At 41.5% G+C, this 23,635-nt stretch overlaps 1 protein-coding gene and 1 long non-coding RNA gene across 2 annotated transcripts; one reads left to right on the top strand and one right to left on the bottom strand.

Moving 5' to 3' along the window:
• Positions 1 to 9,628: 9,628 nt before the first annotated feature.
• Positions 9,629 to 11,466, top strand: LOC135260388 (uncharacterized). Its single transcript, XR_010331565.1, has 2 exons — positions 9,629 to 9,807; positions 10,201 to 11,466. It is a non-coding gene; the product is annotated as an uncharacterized LOC135260388 (long non-coding RNA).
• Positions 11,467 to 12,154: 688 nt separating this feature from the next.
• Positions 12,155 to 18,740, bottom strand: LOC135261907 (protein S100-A1-like). The gene is made up of 3 exons (XM_064348591.1): positions 18,616 to 18,740; positions 15,381 to 15,544; positions 12,155 to 12,413 (listed from the first exon to the last, which is right to left on the bottom strand). The coding sequence occupies exons 2-3, from the start codon at positions 15,519 to 15,521 to the stop codon at positions 12,249 to 12,251; spliced, it is 306 nt and encodes a 101-aa protein (XP_064204661.1). The 5' UTR covers positions 15,522 to 15,544; positions 18,616 to 18,740; the 3' UTR covers positions 12,155 to 12,248.
• Between the last annotated feature and the right edge of the window lie 4,895 nt (positions 18,741 to 23,635).

Raw genomic sequence — 23,635 nt, 5'->3', positions numbered from 1 at the left:
TCTTCAGTCAGTGTTAAGTCACAGGCTAGATTAAGAGATACATTTCTGGGAAGAGCTTTACCATCTGTCAAAAAGCCTATATACCTATTTTTTAAATGTTTACATAGCTTTGTTGGTCTTTTTTATTTAGGCACTTGCAGTTCAATGTTCAATGTTAAGTAAACTTTTACAACATTTGGATTCATACAGTATGTAATCTGTTAGAGTTGAATAAACACTGGACATTTTTCGGCGCATGCACCATTGTGTACACACACACACACACACAGGATCTTATACTCTCTGTGTACAATGGTCCCACTGACCAGACACACATCATCTTGTGATTTTCATACAGAATGGAATCTCTGTTTTTTAATTCATTAAAAAAAAAAAAAACAGAAATACTTCTGAATCAACACAGTCTAGAAGAGAAGAAACTGTCCTCGCACAATTCATTCCTTTCGAGGCGTATGCATATCATTCATAATTACTGAAACCATGTTGGGAACAGTCACCCTCATGAAAGGCAATACATCAAATCTGTATGTGGTTCTTTGACACAAAAATGATGAAACTTTCACACAACAGAGACCAGTACAGAAAGACAATGTGCCTCCGTCACTATTGCAGCTACTACCATTTAGTTAGTAAGCCCAGCTAACCAGTTAATGAAAAATGCATAATTTGAGCATTAGTGTTGACATTGATTGTTTCCTGAAATCCAACAAGATAAAACAGCAGCTCAGGGTAAGACTCCGCCCTTCTACAGGCAGTAAATGTAAAATTGTGGTTAAATGTCTCCAAGGTTGGTATTTGCACAACTGCAGGTAAATGTTAAACGAGTACGATATAAATGTTTTTAAATTACTGTTAAAAAGACTTATTATATACACTGTTCATTAACCCTAAAGTGCGCTTCAACATTTTTGGCAACATATCTTATGAAAAAATACTTTACATTTTTTTAAAAAATGCCTGTTTATCAGCACTTTATTTTACATTTAAGAACCATTTTACATTTAGCGATGATCTGGAGGACACAGTGTCTTACATTTGATTAAACAGCGCAGAAACCGTTCTTTTTCGGACTGCCAAAATTCTGGCGATGAGGGTTTCCGCCCTCTGCTCCTGTGTCGTGACGCATGTGAGTCATGGCTAAGTTTGGGCCCCCGCGCCGCGTGTTTGGATGCGCTCTATTAAACGCCCCAGTTCACTTCCTGTGTGGCCACTTCCTGCTCACTCATGGCATGATATTTAGCCTCTTCTTCAGACACATAATTAACCTCCCACAAGCCTGACCCTTCTATTCTGCCCATATACAGGCATTGGAATATATGTTAGAATATATGGAATTTAAATGTGTTGGAATATACATAGTTCATATGTGCTGTAATATATTTATTTCATACTTGTTGGAATATATGAATTTCATATGTGCTGGAATATATTTTTTATACATGTTGGAATATATGCATTTCCTACATGCTGGAATATATGAATTTCATACATGATGGAGAGTAGACATTTCATACATGTTGGAATACATATATTTTTTATACATGTTGGAATATATGTATTTCTTAAATGTTGGAATATATGTATTTCATACATGTTGGAATATATTAATTTTATACATGTTGGAATATATGCATTTCACATGTAATACTTTTTTCTCACCTTTTTGCTTGGTTTTAGCTCTGTGCCAACCTGACAAATGACATGAAATCTAATACTGACTGCACCTATTTTCTTTGACCATGAATTAATGTTAGAAGAAACCATTTGTACGCTGTTGATATTGAATAATTTGCCAGACCAGATGAAGTGCAATGAAGCCATGTCCATCACAGCAGAATGAGCTGAGTATGTGTAGGGTGTGTACACACAGCGTGCTACTGGTATAAACAGTCCATTCCATCATTTGGGGCCACAACCGCGGATGGACCGCACAATTCAGGTTTTAAATGCTTTATTTTTTGAAAAACGTTTGAATTGTTCAGAGGGTGTTAATTGTTTTGTTGATAGTATTGTTCCAGTGCCTGTTTCCCAATCTGCAAAAGCAGCAGTCAGGGACATGGGCACTCACTGGAATTTCAGAGTGGGCGCACCAGGTCACATGGAAAAGCATACCGCTTCCATTGTCTGTTATGTCAGCATGACTCAGTTCTGTAACATGCACTCTTTTTTAGCTCTTTTGTGTCACATGACCTGCTGTACAAACTTACAGCACTGTAGTTTGATCTGGAGCAGACATCCCCCCCCCCCCCCCCGAGTTTTAACAAAATGCTGCCGTCGGCAAAAGACCTGCAGGTACATTGCGTGTACTTCCATAAATAACCATGAATCTCTTTCCACAAGTTGTTTTTACCATTTGTTGCGTTTTGTGCCTGGAGAGAACGCGTCTCATCAACTAGCTGATCACTTGGGAAAAACAATGCTACTGCACGAGCCATGTTTGAGTATATATGTATATATTCGCCTTGATTCTGTTCATTTCGATGTGAGCCAATTAGATGACGGTATGAAAAACAGTTACCTTTACTTCAGTCCAGACCTTAAAGCACAGTCTCACAACATGCACCATGGCACCTTGAGTTTTAAAGCACAATTTCACAGAGGTAAATTGCATAGGAAATTTGGCAATGGGATTCATCAGCAGGACTAATCAAATTGACTTTTAGGCACCTGTTCGGACGATCGTTTATTAAGCCTCACAGACATTATGTGTGGACAACGCACCCGGAGAACCTGAGAGTGCCACATGTGTGTTATTGCCTGTGTTTCCACTCCGCGCTGTTTGCATGCTGGATTCCCTGCGGTCAGGGAAATCAGTGTGTGTTGAGTCATCATTGTGTGTGTGTGTGTGTGTGTGCGTGTGTGTGTGTGCGTCTGCCAGTGGAGACTCTGTTTGTATCTTCTTTCTAACAGTGGAAAAAAAACAGGATCATTCTGTTTCCCTCGAGGGACTTTCCCCTCGATCTCTCTCTCTCTCTCTCTCCATCTCCCTCTCTTTCTCCCTTATCCCTTCTCTTCATCCCTCTCTCTCACTTTATCTCTGCCTGCATGGCCCTAACCTTCTTTCCCTCCTTTAGGTCTCTAGGCTTCTTGTATTAATCTTTCTTTCCAAATATGTGAATGCACTCTTCCATACCTCATACCCTGTTACCACCACAAACCGATTCGCGCTCACTGGTGCCACATGTTGGTACTGAGGAGTATTGCGGGTCATCATAGGCAGTCGTGCTGTGCTTTATTTAACCCCGTCACCATGCGATCCATCCCTCTTCCTCTCTACCGCTCCCCTCCCCAGGGAGAGGGAACAGCACACTCAGCTTTCACTGACTTCTTCAGGTGAATCTGTAAGGGACCCACATTGCAATACCTGCCATCATTGTTACAGGTGTCAGCCTGGAATGTCTGGGGCATAAGTTTCCCTCTGAAATGGAAGAGAGAGCAAAAGATGAAGAGACAAAGGGACAGAGATACACAGAGAAAGAAAGAGAGAGAGGGGGGATGGAGAGAGTGAGTGACAGAGAGCAAGAGAACGAGAGAGCGAAAGGAGCATTATAGAAGAGCTGCCTGATACAGAAAGAGGGAAGGAAGCACTGACTGACTAACTCTGCCCAGTCAAATGACTCACGTCTGGCAACGACATTGTTTAGTGAATGCAATGAACACCTGGGGAAAAGCCAGAGATTGTTTGTGTCACCATGGAAACCACACACTCCATGTTTCTTTTTTTTGTTTTGGTCCAAATACAGTTTTATATTTACATGCAAATATATTATTACTTTTTTATTTGTCACTTGTCCTGTCCACACTATTTTCTTATCATCTTATCCGCTATTTTATGCTTTAAAATTATACTAAAACTGCCCTTTTCGTTTTCATTTTGCCCTGAAAACAGCAATAAAATGGATGATAAAGACAGGTGAAGGCTGGTGTTCCGTTATTGCAGCAGGACCGTGTTTCAGCAGGGAAAGGAGATCGAGCTGCAAGACTGCATATTGTTCGCATTAAAACTACGTGTTAGTGCCATTACGCATTCGGAAAAGATTCCACAATGTTATAATCATAAGATCAAGGAGTGCGAGACAGTCAAACATGAAGGAATCCCCCTCAAGGACCGCAAGTCGTCTTCTCATCAGTGCCTCTAGTGGTAAAACAAAGGTACTGCTCTTTCTCTGAGGAGCTGCTCTCAGCTAATGAGAGACAGAGACACTTCCTCGGTACTATACTGAACAAAAACAAATGCAACACTTATCAATTTTGAAGATTTTATTGAGAATATTGAGGTAATAAACGTAAATCAGTCTACTGAAATAGATTCATTAAGAACTTATCTATTAATTTCATGTGATTGGGGATACAGATATGCAATTGTTAGTCACAGATTCCCCATAAAAGAAGACACCATGAAATGAACAGAATACCCATCAGTATCTGTGTGACCAACATTTGCCTCATGCAACGCAACACATCTCCTTTGCATTGAATTGATCAAATTGTTGATTGTAGCCTGTGGAATATTGTCCCTCTCCTCTTCAATAGCTGTACGAAGTTATTGGATATTGGTGGGACCTGGAACACGCTGTCGTATGCGCCGGTCCAGAGCATCCAAAACATGCTCAATAGGTGACATGTCTGGTGAGTATGCAGGCCATGGAAGAACTGGGAGAACATGGAAGTGGCCATCGAAGGTGAGCTCTTGCCCACTCACGTTGATTGTGATGCCGAACTGCAGACAAATCAAGACCCCGGAGAGGATGTCGAGCACGCAGATGAGCTTCCCGGAGGCGATTTCTGACAGTTTGTGCAGAAATTCTACGGTTGTGTAAACCAACGGTTTCATCAGCTGTCCGTGTGGCTGGCCTCAGACGATCCCGCAGGTGAAGAAGTCGGATGTGGCGGTCCTGGGCTGGCATGGTTACACGTGGTCTGCGGTTGTGAGGCCTGTTGGATGAACTTCCAAAATCTCTGAAACAACGTTGGAGGTGGCTTATGGTGGAGAAATGAACACCCATTACTCTGGCAACAGCTCTACAGGACATTCCTGCAGTCAGCATGCCAATTGCATGATCTCTTAACTCTTGATGCATCTGTGACATGGTGTTGAACAACAAAAAACTAATTTTAGGGTGGCAACTCGGAGGAACTTCGATGTTACAGGTCGTCCTTTATTCCAAACCCCAGTCTGCAATGGTACGCGGATTGCGCCAATTTAGCTGAACTGTAGGATAATTAGAAGGTTAAATTGTTAGACTGTTAAAATCTGGAATCATATCCAGCACAAGCACATAGCTCCGGCGGTATTATGTTTTTTTCGAAAAGTTATACTTTCTTACTTCTTTGTAGTAGGACCACGCCCACCACTGTAGCATTGTGCGCGCGCGTCTCCCGAGCGTGTGCGCACAGCCAGGAGAATCCCAAACCCGCCCTCCATTTCAGCAGCTTCGCTCCGCAGCGATCGTGACGCACCTTCTGCCGCCTGTCATCCAGAGCATATTATCATTCAACTATTTAACGATTAAGAAGATAATGAACAAATGGAGCTTTGGATTTAGCTCAGGTTGGGTTAGTAAACCTATGGAAATGTTCACCCTGACCCATTTGTGCTTTGAGCTTAATTGATGCTTGTTAATCATAACATAAGATAACATAAGATAACATAACATAACACAACACAATATAACATAACATAACAAAACACAATGACAAGAACATGCCATTCAGCCCAGCAATGCTTGCCATTTTCCTCACTAAATTGTACCTGGTGCTCTGATTACCTGCAGACTAGTTAGTATCTAACACTGCATCATGCCTGATCTTGACTGATCTGGAAAACCTCTACTAAATGACCTGGCAAGCTATTCCACACAGTGACTAGTCTCTGCAGGAAAAAATGCTTCCTAATGTATTTTTGAATCAATTTATGAGTCCACCTGTTCTACTAACAGAACTCAACCTGAAGAATATCTTACAGTTTATTTTGTTAATCCACTTTATGAATATAAAGCCTCAAACAAATCACCCCTAAATCTCCTTTCACTAAGCTTGAAGAAATTAAGGAAGTCTTCCCTCATAATTTGTATCTTTCATACCAGAGATCAATTTGATCACCCTTCTTTGAACCTTCTCCAGAGCCTCCATATCTTTCTTGTAGTATGGTCCCCAGAACTGCACACAATGCTCCAAGTGCGGTCTAACAAATGTATTTTTTAAGATAAGCATATTTTAGATTTATACTCAGTACTTTTAGGTATATATCTACACACTCCTTCAGATTAAAAAAAAATGTATACTATGTTAGAGTTAATTTAACACTGAGCACTTTATGATTATGATATAGATCATTTATTTTAAACTACCGACTGCATCAATACACTGAGAGACAGAGATTACATGTGGCATCCGTGAGCCCCAAATTGCACTTTGTCAAATTCAGTGTCACTCCTGTAGATGACGTTTATTTGAGTTTTGAGGCCACATCAGTCAGCGCCAGGCAGTGTTTGATCGCATGAGGGAGATTGACCATGATGTTACTCTCCTGACCTCTAGTGGCAGAAGCTGGAGGTGTAATTTTATTTCTTCAGTGGACATACGGGAATCGTAATATTGTTAAAAAGTTTAATGAAATCACAAATGAATTCGACACAAGCGTCCCTCTGGTCATGTTATTGCACAGTACTGGTCCATCATTGATATAAGGGCTAACGGCAGCAATACAGTCGCCTTCAAATCATCATATTTGGACCTGGTTAAAGACAGCAGTGTATAATGAGCACATTCTATTTGTACACCAGGTGGAGCACACTTGCTGCAATTTGTGTGCAGTGGATGGGGTGGATGGGGGGGTGGGGGGGAGGGGGGTGATGGTGCTCCAGGTGACCTTTTACCTGATGTAACCCTTTGGTTTGATTAAAATTGCTTGCATTCATTTTGTTAAAAAAATAAATAAGTAAATTCTGTACATTAACTGGATGTCGTAAAACTGTTTTTCTAGGTTGGTGTACAATTTCTCACTTTGAGCACCTGCCTATCAAAAGATCTATGTACAGCCCTGGTTGCAATATTAATCTGGGCACTATTTCACATACACGCTTTTCAGGTTGCCACAAACATTTCCATGAATACTTCAAAAAAATAATGTAATAATTGGACAGAGGAATTTGTAATATCTCAGTTGTGTGAAATCATTGGGAAAGCAAACCCTCAGGAACTCGATGAAAGGTTACACCACTAAAGTTGATCAAGGGCTTCTTTGCTTAAAACAAAAACACGTTGCTGGCCACAGAGGGGAGACTTTGATTAATTTAAATCAGGCACTCCCTGATTTAAAAAAAACAAAAACAAAAAAAAAAAGCAGAAAAACACATGCAAACACTGCCCCAGGTGTGAACGGGAGTCAGCCAAAAACAGTCAAGGTATCTACCCTGGATCGGCAAATTCTTAAAAAAACAAATGTGCGAGTGGGATCTTCTGATGTGCTTTTTTTTTGTGTTGAAAAAAAAAAAACATCTAAGAGTTCAGTGTGCCCCTGCATCTTGTGTTTGGTCAATGTTGTGATGCTCACTACAGTGTATATGTATATGTGAGCTCCATAATGTTTGGGACAAAGACATATGTATATTTTTTCTTGATTAGGCTCTGCTCTCTACAATTTGGTGATTTGGAATGAAAGAGTTCACTGTGTAGAAATTACAGAATTATTTTTTAAATACGGAGGTCTCCTATTTCAGAACACAATAATGTTTGGGACATATTAATGTTGTGTAAATGAAAGTAGTCATGTTTAGTACTTTGTCGCAGGCAATGACTGCTTGAAGTTTGTGACCTACAGACATCACCAAGTGCTGAAAATCTTGTCTAGTGAAGCTCTGCCTGGCCTGTGCTGCAGCCATCTTCAGCTTCTGCTTGTTTCAGGGCTTGTTGCCTTAAGTTTCTCCTTCAGCATATGAAATGCATGTTCAGTTGGATTAGGTGAATGACTTAACCTGTCACAAATTGTACAGTTTTTGGCTTTGAAAAACTCCTTTGTTGCTTTAGCAGTATGTTTGGGATCATTGTTTTGCTGTGGTAGGATGCACCGTCCAATGAACTTGAGCAGATAAGATGCTTCTGTACACTTCATAATTAATTCTGGTGCTGCTATCAAACTGCTGCTATCAAAAATGTTAAAAGTTGTGTAAATCACTCTGGATAAGACAGTCTGCTAAATGCCTGTGAAGTAATGTAATCAGAACTCACACCATCAGTGAAGACAAGTGAGCCAGTATCTGTGGAAGCCATTCATGCCCAAACCATAACACCCCCACAACCATATTTCACAGATGAGGGGGAGAGCTTTGGATCTTGAGAAGTTCCTTTTGGCCTCCCCAATTTTTCTCTTGCCGTCACTCTGACACAAGTGAACCTGGGTCTCGTCTGTCCACAAGACCTTCAGCCAGAACTCTTCAGGCTTTTTCAGATACTTCCTTGCAAACTGTAACTTGGCCATCCTGTTTTTTTTTTTTGGCTAACCAGCGGTTTGCATCCTGCAGTGCAGTCTCTGTAGTTCTGTTCATGGCATCTTCTTTTATGGTTTCTTTTTTTTTTTTTTTTTTGCGCAGTTGTCATTTGCAGTGATGACTTGGGGGAAACATAGTGAGCGGGGAATGGAAGGTAAAGCCAACCAGAAGACCGGTTGGGTCGCCAGATGGGTGGTTGGATATGGAGAGCCAGCTGTCTCTGAGAATTTGACCAGAGCAGTGGAGTTTCACACCACCTAACTCTTTAAAAATACACTCTTTCGTGGGGATTCACGAAGCCTGACTTGCGTTCCTTTTTCACAAGCAGCCCGATCGTAAAACGCGTGTTCAGGGCGGTGTAGTTCAGCCCAGTTAAATGGCAGCATCGGTGAGCTGAGATTCGCCGCTCGAGGCTTTGAACAGGAAACAGCAGGGGCTCGCGGCGCTAGGAAACCTGCTTCCTCAACGCCTCTGACTCAGCAGGCCTGTCATCGCCGAACAATCCCCGCAGGCGAGCCACGCACAGAACAGGCAGAGATCGTTTCTTTATTTCACGACCAATACGAAAAATTTCAATGAGGAACACCTGTTTTTGCAGCAATTTTTCTTTGACTTAACCATGAATTAATTAATTCATTACCTAAGTAAATAACTCATTAATTAAGGTGAATTCTGTCCCTGTTTCTGCTTCTCTACGTCATAGAACACAATAGAATGTTCAGTGTTAAATCACAGAGTGCGTTTGATCTCTCTTTGGCTCATAAACTCTATTAGAGTTCAAATACAACACAAAATGTTTTACTGAGTTCTGTGCAACATTCAAAATCCTATAAGGTGGCTATACTTATTTCCTTTGGAGAACTTATCAAAACCAGAGAGTGGCTTGACTCTGACTAGACTCCCAGTTCTGCTTTTCCTAGTACTTAGTCACCCAACAATGATTTACTTAACTCGAGACAAAGGGTTAAGCAGGAATTAAGTCAAAGAGCGATCACTGTTGGAAATTCAAAGTTTTTCTTTTTTTTAATATATGGGTGTGTCACACACGTTCAGAGATTGTTTACACAAAGTCTCCCCCCGCCCAAACCCGCCCCGCTGTAGCCTAGCAACCCTCCTGTTTGCCTGGAAACCAACAACAGTAGTAGGCCACAAAATGACTGCAACCCGAACCCTTGTGGGAATGGGAGGAAAAATAACTATTTGACTGTGACAATTTTTCCATTTTGAGAGCTGCGTAACCTGCAGTAACTATAAATGTACTGGATCATGACATTAATTCAAAATGAAGCCGTAAGAAATTCTGGATATATACATTGAGGTATGTGTGTGTGTGTGTGTGAAAGAGAGGGTGTGTACAGGCTTGTGTTTATGCGTGTGTGTACAGGCATGCAGTCTATGTATGTGTGTGTCTGTGTAGATGTCTGTATATGTGCGTTTGTGTGCGTGAGTGTGCGTGTGTGTGCTTTTACTCCCGGCTGTTCTTGTTGTAATCGTTCCTGTGGCATGCTTGAATGTACTTTTAAAACAGTAGCCTTGCATCACAATGATGGTTCAAAATTATAACAAATAAATTAATAGTATTTGAGCACCATTGTACAATATAATGTAAACAGAAGGAATAAGGTGACAAAATAATTGTACTGACAACATATGACTTATATTTAAACTTATATACTAAAATGTTTAAATTAATTTTTCTCTCTGTGCTCAGGGTATGTTAGCAGCTCACAGAAACAGTGCTAAAGTGTGTCACCATGGGGGTTAGCACTGAGGGCGGGGCTGTTCTGTGGCTGTCCTATCGGCATCTGAGCACAGACCACGCCCACTCCACAACTGAGCTCCACTCTATCAGGTGGAATTTAAAGCTTTTTCAGGACAAGACCGGGCTTCACAAACCTGATGAAAACATCTGAGTAAAAGGAAGTGAGTGAGCGGTAGGATATGTGACGGTGAGGTCATGAGTGTAGCTTGACTCGGCATGCTTCAATAAGGCTTTTAATATCCAACAATGTGTGCTGGTGCGCAGAGTCACTTCAACTCTAATAGAGTTTATATGAGCCCAGTGCAGAATAAATGCAGGCCAAATCTTATCAGAGTTGATTTCAAATTCATACTTTTGTTGAAAAATATAAGGTGCAAAATGTAAGGAATATATTTTAAAAGCCAGGCATCAAATCCTTGTTTTCACAGGTGTATTTTTTGTAGGGATACTGTTCAGAAGTCAGACACCACTGTTTATTTTATGTGCTTTCTGGTGAAAGCAGCCATTGAGTGCAATTTATTTTTTTTCAGTGTCAGAAAACAGTGCGGCAAATGCATATTCAACGCAAAATTACACAAAAACCTCCACAACTACGTACAGTATTAAATCTTCCTGTATTTTGTCCACCTTTCACCTTTATTACTTCTATTTCACTTTGGGAGATCTGGTGGAGGCTTTTCTGTAATTTATTAAATATATATTTACTGCATTATTGTCTGACACTGAAAAAATATATATAGCATGTATAGTAAATATATGAATGGCTGATTTGACTGGAAATTAAATTTAAAAAGGGTGGTCTGACGTTTGGACAGTACTGTATCATGATAAAAGGTCTTTTTTTGGTACCATATTTTGTTTTGCAACATACAATGACCCCTTTTATGTGCTGCCAATATTTTGTAACTGCGGCATGTGACTAAACTAATGCTGTTTTGTTAAATGGAAAAATGACACTATTGTGTTGTTCCTGAAAATTACAAATGATGCGTTTTGCACAACACTAATGACATGGGCCTGTTTTCCAAAAAATGTTGAATGTTGCAAGGATGTAAATTAACCAAAAACTGTTCACCATTTTATGAGTGCAATCCCATATTGTCAATTCATTCTTGTCCGTGGAATAATATCGTAGAGCTTTGTTGAATGAAAGGCACATGGAAATGTTTATGGAACCTTAGTTTGCCATTTTAAAGAGCATGACACTTCTTCATATTCCTGTTTCTGGTTTTTATTGTATTCTGAATTAGGCCATAGCATTAGTTAAGTACTGAAGATGCACAGCACCTATTTTTCTGCCATTAGTCATGCTGTCACATTGACAGTATAAATATATAGAAATATATATGTATGAAATGTACATATTAAATATGTATCTAAATATGTTGAATAGTGGTCCATTGGAGTCAAGAAATTTGTATGTGTATGAAATGAATGCATTACAAAAACTAAGACACCCACACACATCCATGTGCATATACAAACACACACACATCCACGTGCATACACACGCACACACACACACATCCACATGAACACACACACACACACACACACACATCCACGTGTATACGCACACACACACACACACATCCACGTGTATACGCACACACACATGCACACACACACCCACCCACTCACACATACACATCCACATGCATACACACACACACATATCCATGCGCATACACACCCACACACACACACACACACACACACACACACATAAACCCACACACACACCCACACATGCACACACACACACACACATAACCCCCCCACACACATACATAAACCCACACACACACCCACACATGCACACACACACACACACACATAAACCCCCCACCCACACACACACACACACACCCAGTCAGTCGGAGACACAGCACAAAAGAAGGCCTTCAGGGGTTCGGGAGTGTTTAATGAAAGTGCACTCGTTACAAAAGTTAGTTATCTCTTCTCCAGCTCTCCTCCTCTCCTCCTCTGTCCCTCCCTCACTTCATGGCCTGCTGTTTCTTCATGTGCAACTGGTAACACTGCTCGCAGGCAATGGAGAGCCCCACCACCAGGGAGACAAACTCCTCAAAGTTCACCTCCCCGTCTCCGTTGGTGTCCAGGTTCTTCATGATGCTGTCCACCGCAGCAGGGTCCTTCTGACTCTGAGAGAGAGGAGGAATGAGAAAGAGAGAGAGATTAAAATGATAAGAGAAGAAGGGGGGTGGAGCAGAGGGGAAGAGGGCCGAGAGAGATAGAGAAAGAAAGAGATTAAAGAAATGAGAGGAGAGATCATTTAAAGAGATGAGAGAGAGAGAAAGAAAGATTAGAAAGAGACAGAGAGGTGAGAAAGCGAGAAAGTGGAGAGAGAAATGAGACAGAAGAAAGTGAAAGAGTGCTTTGGTAAAGTGTCTTTCCCTCATAGTTGTTGCTATGAGTCATTGTAGCTACTCTGTGAAGCTAAATTGGGCTTACATAAGAAAAGCCACTTCCTGGGGTTCAATTTATTAAAGTTGCTGCAAAAAAAAGTCCCAGAAATGCAGCTTGGCATCCAGGGCAGGGATAGATGACATTTGAGCAGAAAAGGCTGAACCCCCCCCCCCCCCCCCACCTCCAAAAAAAAAGAACACGGGGAGCCTCTCATGTGACACACCCATCAAGAGCACCGGTGATGAGCCGTTTGGGCCGGACCTGAATCCGGTCTGAGCCAGTTCAGTTCTGACCCGAGACCAACGCTTAATCTGCCTCAGTGTCGTCAATCGACCGCTGGCCCTCCGCCTCGTGGCTCGACAGCGCCTCCTCTGGCCAGCCGGGCACCTTGCGGCCTGGCTGCACCAGCAGCCCGGGGTGTGCCGTCCTCTGAACCAGCAGCCGCCCAACAGAGACACAGGCTGACCGTAGGTAAATGGAGAGTGCGATAACGGCCAGTCCGTACTGGCACTGTTGACTCTTTCTCCTGGTGCCTGTTTTTTATTTCATTTTAATTGATATTAATATTTCATTCAAATTATTTATGATATGGCACCCAGTGTAGGGTTGTACATATCCAGTTCCTGCAATATACTAATTTGGAATGTCCAAAGATCTGCAACCGCAGCCGCGTTTGTGTGCAAGCCCCCAGCCGATTTAAGAGAGTGCAGACGTACGCGGTTCTCCTCTGAAACAAGCAGACTGCTTTTTTTTCTTCCGCATCGCAGACTACGGCCAAGCTCACACAGAACAGAGTCGGAGGAAGACCTTTCGCAATGCAGCTTCAGCGTGCAGTCCGCGCGTGCCGGATCAACAAGCGGGGGGTCGGTTAGCGACGAAACGCGGAACCCCCAAGTGACTGAACCCCCCCGTACCCTGGGCGACGCAGTCGGCAACCGCACACACCGCCCCGCGAAGCTTCCGGTCACGGCCGGCACCGGCACGACCCAGATTCGATCCGAGACCGTGGGGCTCGTCCGCGCACCGCGGTGCGGCGCCTTAACCGAACGAGCCGGCCGCTAATCATAATTATCAATTATAATTAAAATAATTCTTAAATAATTATTTTCATTATTCTTTGCAATTATTTTCTGCGAAGCGCACACTTGCTGTATGAAATGTGCTATACAAATAAAGTTTGATTGATTGATTGATTGACTGATTGATAGCACCGAACGCTCATTTAAACCGACGTTTTAAAAAGGACCTGCAGCCGCTGCCCTAATCGCAGAGAGGCAGGAGGGACGCTGGGTCACGGCTGTTGCATTTGCAAATCGAGCTGCAAATTGAGCACAGAAACACGCCGACAGGTCACTCGAAAACTCGGCTTAGGCAAAAACCCGGTATACGCTTAAGGAAATAGGAAACAAATGCATCCTGACCTGAGTTCTTTTTTTTTTTAAATGCAAAAATGTGTCCTTGGCCAAGGAGTGGAACCAAACTACCGCACAGATGAATCATTTCACTTAGTAAACATTAAAAACTTCAAAAAATTGAACTTCTAACATAAACGCATGCTTGTCGAAGGCAATAAAGCGACTTTAAATGAACAGAGCTTCAAGAATAGCCGCTGAGGGAGAGAACGACCACGCAAGCACGGGCTTTTCGAGGAGCATTTGCATTTATTTTAAAAATCAAAGCTACAGACAAAGACCGAAGCGAGGACAAAAGCTTTTGCTCTCTGTTCCGAAGGCCGTGAAATGTCCGCTTTGCATGTAGCCTGCGCCGCGGTGTAAAAACAGTCTGGCTCCACTGTGGTCGAGGGCGGCCGTTTCTCCCACCCCGCGACCACCCGCTCTCCGCTATGCAATCGCCCAACTATGGCTGATCGCGACGCTTGGCGGATTCTGCCGTTGGACAGCCATCAGTACTCATGCGCCAACCCGTGAACCAAAACCCTGAAGAAGCTAGACCTTGTGCTTCCCCCCAGTGTCCTCCATAAACCAACTGATGATTTAACTCAACCTGTACTTGAGACTCAGCTGGTAAGGTTCATTTCCACCCGTGTAACTGAACTGTAATGCAGGGATGGCGGAATTCGTGTGTGGAAAGCTTTCCTCTCCACCATCTGCCCTGGTCCAGTTCGCTAAGTAGGTCTACATGCCGGAGGCGGCTGACTCATAGATTAGATCACAAGAGAACCTCTTGCGCAGGGACAAAAGAACAGTGTTCTGCTAACATCCACAAGCTCATTGAGAACTAGCAGCTAGTGTCAGATCAATCCAGCAACTGGGGCCTGTTAAATAATTAAGAGCAAAAGCCTGCATGAAGCCAAGAAGGAGATATGGATCTCCTTCCTCAATCCTACTGCAACGCCTTAAGGTTGACTGTAATAGTGTAGCACAGAGGATAGGGAACTGGACTTGTAACTCAAAGTCAGCAGGTTTGATTCCTAGCTGGCACATTGCAATTGTACCCTTCTGAAAGGTTCTTATTCAGAATTGCTTCAGTAGAATATCCACCCGTAGAAATGAATTGCTTGTAAAAAAAAAAAAAAACAGACAGAAAGAAAAGAAAGTGATCGGTGAAAGTTGCCCTGAATATGGCATCTGCTAAATGTAATGTCTAACTGAGCAATATATGTTTGTTTTATCATTGGAGGTACAGGTAGAGGTGGGGGGGGGGGGGGGGGGGGAGAGGAGGTGCGGAACGGAAGGCTCTACCTTGAGGAACGTGTTCAGCTCGTTCTCCATCAGCTCCTTGAGCTCCCGGCGGCTAAGAGAGTTGCTGTTGCCTTCCTTGGAGGCGTAGCGGTGGAAGACCTTGATGAGGGACTCCATACAGCTCTCCAACTCCGAAGGCATGGTTACAGAACAGAAGGACTACACTAGAGAGAGAGCGAGAGAGAGAAACAGACAGACAGAGAGAGAGAACGATAATTCTTTGTTTCACATGTTCACATGTTCCTTGCCATGCTTTGGCAATATACATGCTAATTTTGTCATGCCAATGAAGCACTTTGAATTTGAATTTGAGAGCACGAGAGAGAGAAAGAGAGAGAGAGGGAGAGAGAGAGAGAGAGAGAGACAGACAGACAGACAGACAGAGAGAGAGAGAGAGAGAGAGAGAGAGAGACAGACAGACAGAGAGAGAACGATAATTCTTTGTTTCACATGTTCACATGTTCCTTGCCATGCTTTGGCAATACAAATGCTAATTTTGTCATGCCAATGAAGCACTTTGAATTTGAATTTGAGAGCACGAGAGAGAGAGAGAGAGAATGAGAGAGAGAGAGCGAGAGAGAGATAGTGTGTTATTGTTCATCAAGAGCAAAATCCCAAAAGCACACTCAGTGCAAATGGGTCAGAGGGTAACCTGCACTTTCAGCCCGAGTATAATCCTTATGCAGTGCTCCTTACACTTGGAGAAGCTATATTCCCATTCAAATATGTGCTTTATTGGCATGGTCACACATTGGCAAAGCAATTGTCTCCATAACATGTACATGTGATGTACATCGAGAACATAATGGTTGCTTCTCAGCACTGTGAATTACTTGCTGTACTCTTGCACCATGGTATTACCCTTGCTGCTTCTTGTTTGATATGTGCAATTAAACAAAGATATGCAAATGAATTAAGTTAGTCATGCAATTGGTTTTTTGTTATTTTGCCAGCAAGGGAAATGCCGAAAACAGAATTAAATGATGCTAAATATATATTTCCAGAGGGGGAAAGTGTTACTACACCATGAGAGAGAATGGAGAGAGAAAAGGAACTGCTACACTAAGAGATGACAGATTCTAGCCCGCACAGTAAGAGAAAAAGAGGGACAGGAACTACTACACTGGTTGAGACAGGCTAAGGGTTCATTTACAGTATAATAAGTCTAACACAGATGTGCTGAAAACAATACACAACGTGTCATTTTAACACACCTTTGTGTCTAGTTAAGGGGAACACATTTTGTGTTACTTTAAACACAGTCGGCGTTTAAGTCTCCCCTGGTAACGCATAACTTTATAACACAGAAGTAGCAACATTGACACAAAAGGTGTTAGAAATAGTTTACTTTTTACTTTACTAACACTTTTTAGTAACAGAGAAAGTGTGCTGGATATCAACATACTAGCGCACCCTTTTGGAGTGTGAGACAAACCCTGCATGCAACACCTTCATACGAATTAGTAGTGCAGCTGCATACTTACAATAGTATTAAAAGAAGTATTGCACATTGGTGTGCTGTAGCATGTGAAGACAGACACACACACGGGCACACTGGAAATACAAAAAGCTAACAGCAAGGACACTATCTGTTCTTAACGTTTAACGCTGAGTGTGTACACCAGTCCATTATGGCGATTGTCTTATTACTTATTATGCTATTAATTTATGCTATTTGCTAAGTGCATTTCCAGCAATACATAATGTTCATGCAATAACCGAAACTAGTCTGTTTTGTAACACCAGGGAATGCTGGCAGAAATATGAGCCATGGCACCAAAGTGTTCTAAAGTTGAAAGAGGAAAGGGGGGCAGGGTTGGAAAGTTTTAGCATTTGGACCACAGCTCTGCTGGTCTGCGGAATGAGTCCACCATGAGTCATGGTGTAGCTATATGAAAAAGACTTTTCTTACAAACGTACCACATTACTATTTAAACAGTGTTCGCGTAAATATGCCAAATCGATATACTTTCTGTGAACGTGATTTCCCATCATACTAAGACACAAATAGGCACTAATGAAGCGGGGGGATAAAGAGAAATAGTTTGGCGTGGTCATGTGCCACCGTAAATTACAAGAGAGTTTTTAGTGGCTCACAAGGGAGGGCGTGAGTCTCGAGCGGCTGACTGTGCGAGTGTTTTTGGGGTGGGGTAAGAACTGTCTGAAAATGGAGAAAAGATGCACAGGAACGGCATATCGAGAGAGAGAGAGAGAGAGTGTGTGTGTGAGTGTGTGCGTTAGCACAAGAGAATCTTTCCATTTTCACACATCCCTCTTCTCGCAACATCGCATTTCAAGCACTACTGAGAACTCCGGACACATTCTGTATGCACGTGCAACCTACTGTATACTTGCAATCCATTTGAACTGCCATCCGAACGGGGTAGTGGACAGGAACATACTGAACACTCAGCAGACTGAATTTACGCAGGGGAATATTCACCGATAAATCGGCAATAGAACACATTTAATTTTGACGGAGAGCGTGTAATGCAATTGGAATCGAATATTAATTCTAGGATTTTAATAACGCATAACATTTTACTGGGTCGACATAAAGTTTTAAAGGAGAAGTGGTAAATAGTGATTGCCTGAGAGAACGGAAGGGCGAGTCAGGGCGGTGACAGACGAAAACGGGCGAGAGAAAAGCCAAAGCAAGGCAACGCGAGGTTAGAATAAGGTAAAATAACGGGAGAAGTGGGAAACAAAAGGATGCACACAGTTAATTCTCAATTATGCAGCAAGTTTTTATAAATGAAAAATTGATACTGATCGAGAAAGCACGACAGCGATTCGCCAAGTTTTAAGTTTTGTTCAATTTGCAGTTAAAGCTTTATTTCAGAAAATGTTGAAGTGAAAAAGTATATATACTGACTTTTAAAAGTCATTTTCATTTATGTAGGCTACCATTAAACAGCGTTTTGACGAACAGAACAATTCTCACTAGTTTGGGAAATCTAAAAAATATACCAATTAAGTTCAGAAATTCAAATAGTGGCAGCAGTCCTAGGTTGGTAAGACGTTCCCCCTCCGCGTGGCAGGCATGGACATCCAAACAGAATTAATCAGAAGAGGATAATAGCGAATGCAAGACACATTTAAGGTTCCGAAATTACTGATCTAACCCTACAGGAGCACAATTTGGGATTAAGAGAAGTATCCTAATGCGCAGACATAGACTTGCAAGCCGTCACCTGCAGTGCGGAGCCTACGGGAAGTATTAATGGTTTCTTACCGAGCAGACGAATGGTGTTAGCGGTTTGAAGGAGAAGTTACAGGCAGAGTTTGAGAAATGTTCCGTCCAGCATTTTATAGACAGGCGCCGCCCTGCGTGTGTGTGTGTGTGTGTGTGTGTGTGTGTGGGGGGGTTATGTTCGAGACAGCGCGTGTTTGCGCGTGCTATCTTAGTAAGATTGCGTGTGGCCATTTAACACATGAATGGATGCACTGTATAATTAGGATCTACACAACCCAGTGGCAGTTTGCTAAACTATGAACTAAGATCATTGTACCAACATTATTCCGCTGCATGGATCATACACTCAACCATGTACCGGACCGGAGAAAATTAACGCATGGAGGGGAACAATTTAGAGCAAATATAGAAGGGTATAAATTATGTATTTCCACGACAGCAGCAACTGTAACCAGTGATATTATTATTATTATTATTATCATCAAAAATTATAGTAATAGTGGTTATAATTATTATAAAAATCAGGGGAAGTTCTGATTCCAAATTCCCATACCACATTTTCAAGTCATATTTCTTGTTTTCCAAGACTTTCCAGTTCTTGCCACTTGCTACCTTACCCGTAACACTTACCTGGGTGATCCGTGCCCATTGCAATTCACAATAGGCATTCATTTTTTTTTGGGGGGGGGGGGGGGGGTGACATGTTTGGGTGAACAACTGGTGACATACCTAATGCTTTCACATGAATTAGTCCCTATACTACAGTTGACGCCATGGTTACCTACTCCACATATTTCATGTTACTATACATTTCCTGTGTTAAGTCAATTAGGGTATCTACTTTATTTCCATTTATTTCAGCTTTTATTTACTATATAATATTTTCCGTGGGTCAAAAGTTTACATACACTTTGTTAGTATTTGGTAGCATTGCCTTTTAATTGCTTAACTTGAATCAAATGCTTGGGGTAGCCTTCCACAAGCTTCTCACAATACTTTGCTGGGGATTTTTGCCTATTCCTCCAGACATAACTGACGTAGCCTAACTCAGTCAGGTTTGTGGGCCTCCTTGCTCAGACACGCTTTTTCATTGCAACTGAAAGACCCATGCAGTTGCATCCAAGTTTTAACTTTCTAGTTGATGTCTTGAGGCGTTGCTTCAGTCTTTCTAGATAATCCTCCTGCCTCATGATGCCATGTATTTTCTGAAGTGCACTACTCCCTTTTCCAGCAAAACACCCCCACAATATGATGCTGCCACCCCCATGCCTCACAGTTGGGATGGTGTTCTTCGGATTAAAAGCCTCGCCCTTTTCCCTCCATACATAGCGCTGATTATTATGGTCAAACAGTTCAGCTCGTGTTTCATCTGACCAGAGAACACTCCTCCGAAAGGCTAGGTCTTCATCCTGGCGATCACCTGCAAACTTCATTCTGGCTTTCTTACGCCGGTCTTGGTGTAAGGGCTTCTTCTTTGCGCGACAGCCTTTCAGGCCATGGCGATGTAGTATTCTCTTAATGGTGGATGTAGATACTTTGGTACCTGATGCCTCCAAATCTTTCACCAGTTCCTTTGTTGTTGTCTTGGGGTTCAACTGAACCTTTTGTTCAGCCCTGGGAGTTAATTTGTGCCTCCTTCCTGAACGATGCAGTGTCTGTGTGGTCCCAAGATTTTTATATTTGCATTCAATTGTTTGTACAGATGCTCGTGGTACCTTCAGTTGTTTGGAAATTGCTCCTAAGGAGAATTGGACTTGCGGAGGTCCACAATTTTTTTTTTCTGAGGCCTTGACTGAGTTGCTTGGATTTTCCTATGGTATCAAGGGCAAAAAGGCAGTGGCTCTAAAGATAGGCCCTTTAATACAGCCACAGGTGCCAATTAATGCCCAATTGACTCCTAATTACGACAATTAGCCAATCAAAAGCTTCAAAAAAATCACTACATCGATTTCTGGAATCTTCCAGATTGTTTAGAGACAGTCAACTTGGTATATGTAAACTTTTGACCCACTGGAGTTCTGATATAGTGAATTAAAGCTAAAAGAAATCTGTCTCTAATCGATAGTTTTAACCTCTGATGTGAACAAAGTAAATGCCCTAATTGTCTTGCCAGAAGAAATGTATGGTAATAGGAAATGTGACGAGTTGTGAAAAACTGAGTTTGAATATCTTTAGCCTAGGTGTATGTAAACTTTTGGCCTCAACTATAGCTAGTAGGCTAAGATTGTGAGACTTGACGTTGGACTACGCAAAACTAGATTGTCCAGCAGTGCGCCTCTCCCATAGATTAAATGAAACATACACCTAGGACAGCTTGTGTCTAATTTGTCAAAATATGTGATTTAAAGAATGCCACTGCGATCCCTGTTTAAAGGTCAAACTAGAAGGTACATCTTACACCATCATAGCATTGTCACTGAAACTTGCCAGACACAGCTGGAATCCTTGTGGCTGAGACAGAAGCCTATACTGCCCGTTCTAGTTGAGACTATCATCAGTGTGTCGTCAGAGTTCACAAGAGTGGTGCAGCAATCGTCCTTGGACCTGTTCCGCCTATGTTTTTATTTTTTAAAATTCTTTTAAGCAACTACACTGCTAAATGCTGGTGGAATTAATGACAGGTGGTATGAATAATATAAAAAGGATTATCGCATATACGTTGTCATACAGTCAAAGGGACATGCGTTGTGCCTGTGCAACCTCTGGTCGCTAAATGAGAGAAAACGTTTTGTGCTTTCAGTAATGAAAATGTATTGAGATGTATTCAAAAATATCTTGTAATGATTAAAAATATTGGCTAGGCTACACCTGAAAATATGGACATAGCCTACATCAGAAATGATACATTTAAACTACAAGGCAATAAACAGTAATTATAGCATTACATTAGGCTACTATCAACAATAAAGGCTGCAAATAACTTTTTGGCAAAGTTAAAAATCATGAACACAGCTTTAGGTACAGAATATTGATTTGGTTTGCCCTCGAGTCTTCACAATGATTTAAACTGATTTATGCAGATTTCTTCACATACGCTTTTCACCGCCTTTTCCGTATTCATTCCAGTCAGACGGTAGCGGCAGTGTCTTTCTTTCCCCGGGGTATAAATACGTAAATTAAAATGAAAAAAAAAAAAAAAAAAAAAATTGGGTAAACAGTTTTATTTTATGGTGACTGTACTACGGTAATAAGTCCACACGGTGGTGCACAGACCTGGAAAGTGAAGATCATAGAGACAAAGTGGGCAGTGCAGTATAATTTGAAGAAAACCACAGCAAGGTACTTAACCTGATGAAGGGAAAAATGGAACGTTTTGTGTTCATAATAGTCGTCCGTTTTTGGACTCATATGTACTGTTAGATATGAATTAACACCGGACATTTCATTTTATATATATGGGATGACAAAAACAAGTTGCAGTGAAAATATTAAAAAACAAAAAAACAAAACATTATTTCTTTAAATTTTATGAATGTCCCTTGTAGTGTGGGCTCACGCATAGTAGAATATAATGGTTTATTAATTAAACCTTACCTGTAGTTGCAACAAAAGCTGGCTGAGCTTAACTGACACAAGCACAATATACAAAATACCTAAGGGCCAACGTAAGCTAATACCGGCCTCTGTGGTCAGATCCGAAACAACTAAAACATGACAGAACCAGGGCTATTCAACTGGTGGCCAGGGGACCAAATCAAATCTGCCAAACACATTCCCTGCCTTTGGCCCTTTGATCATTCGGACGATGAAGCAATATTCATAAAGGCGAACAATGTCGAAAGACATGCCTGGAAAGCAGAATGGGTGCATTAGTGAAAGAATCCATTTTGAAAAGTGCATGTTAGTGGTGGTATTTTACAGGCTTAAGTACAGGCAAAGAGCTAAGGCACTCTTTGTGACCTTAACCCTTTCATGCATAGTGTCCACTACAATACAGTAAAGTATATTTTTAACTAGTCAAAAACTTTTCTGATCTCCAAACTACTTAATGGCAGATTACTTGGACCTTTGCCTAAATTGTGATATTCTCCATATTGTTACATTTGATTGGCTTTACTAGTTTTGATAAATTGAAGGTCAAAATGGTGGGTGGAGGTGGAAACATCCAAAGTACATTACAAGCATTTAGCTGACGCTCTTATCCAGAGAAACTTACATAACTTTTACATTACATCAATTTATACAGCTGGATATATACTTACGCAATGCAGGTTAAGAACCTTGCTCAAGGGTACAACGGCAGTGTCCTACCCAGGAATTGAACCTGTGACCTTCAGGTTACCAGACCAGTTCCTTACTCACTATACTACACTATCACCCACTTGACAAATTATTAAATATCAACAGCATGCAAATGGTATCTTATAACATTAATATATGGCAGCAAAGAAAAAAGTGTGCAGTTGGCATTAGATTCCCTATCCATTATACTACACTGCCACCAAGTACCTTGGGTGCAACTGTGAAAACCTTCTATTTCTTTCAACATCCTATTTCTTTATACAAATTTTCAACATCCTTTCACATGTTCTTAGAAGTAAAAAAAACTGTGAAAAATTGCTCTGTTTTGTAATTATTCATGCACGAATAGGTTAATTAAAACTCTTGTATTGGTGTGGCATGTGAAAAAAAAATCAACTTTGAAGTGTTTTGGCTTGGATCGCTATTGTCTTGGTTGTAGGGTTCACACCCTGGATAATTATAGTTTAACTGCTGCAACAAGATTTTAAAATATGGCGTCAGAAATACCCTTTGCACGGGTATGCAGACATTATATGACCCACGACTTATTGCTCACTCGTTCAGTTTTCATAAAGAGTAGTTGTTAAGCTATCAACGCTTTTCAAAATGGGAGAGGCATTCAGTCACATACAAAGGAAAACCTAACGTGTGAACTGTGAACATTAAATTTCAGCTCTGATATATATATATATAAGTATGTGAGTCTGAGCCAACCAGAGCCTGAGCCAACTGGAAGTAAAGTGTCATCAAGCATGCCTGTGGCAATACAGCAACAAAAAGAGATGAGTTTAGAGTGGCTCCAAGCCAGCACACCAGT

The sequence above is a fragment of the Anguilla rostrata genome, chromosome 8, assembly GCF_018555375.3.
Source record: "Anguilla rostrata isolate EN2019 chromosome 8, ASM1855537v3, whole genome shotgun sequence".
Lineage (NCBI taxonomy): Eukaryota > Metazoa > Chordata > Actinopteri > Anguilliformes > Anguillidae > Anguilla > Anguilla rostrata.
The sequence above is the reverse complement of the archived record's forward strand: the minus strand, read 5'-3'. Positions and strand labels throughout refer to the sequence as shown.

Excerpts from the sequence above, each read along its gene's own strand:
- LOC135261907 (XM_064348591.1), bottom strand. The coding sequence starts at position 15,521 with ATGCCTTCGGAGTTGGAGAGCTGTATGGAGTCCCTCATCAAGGTCTTC. Across the intron at positions 12,414-15,380 it reads AGCTGAACACGTTCCTCAAG|AGTCAGAAGGACCCTGCTGC; the intron begins GTAGAGCCTTCC and ends CCTCTCTCTCAG.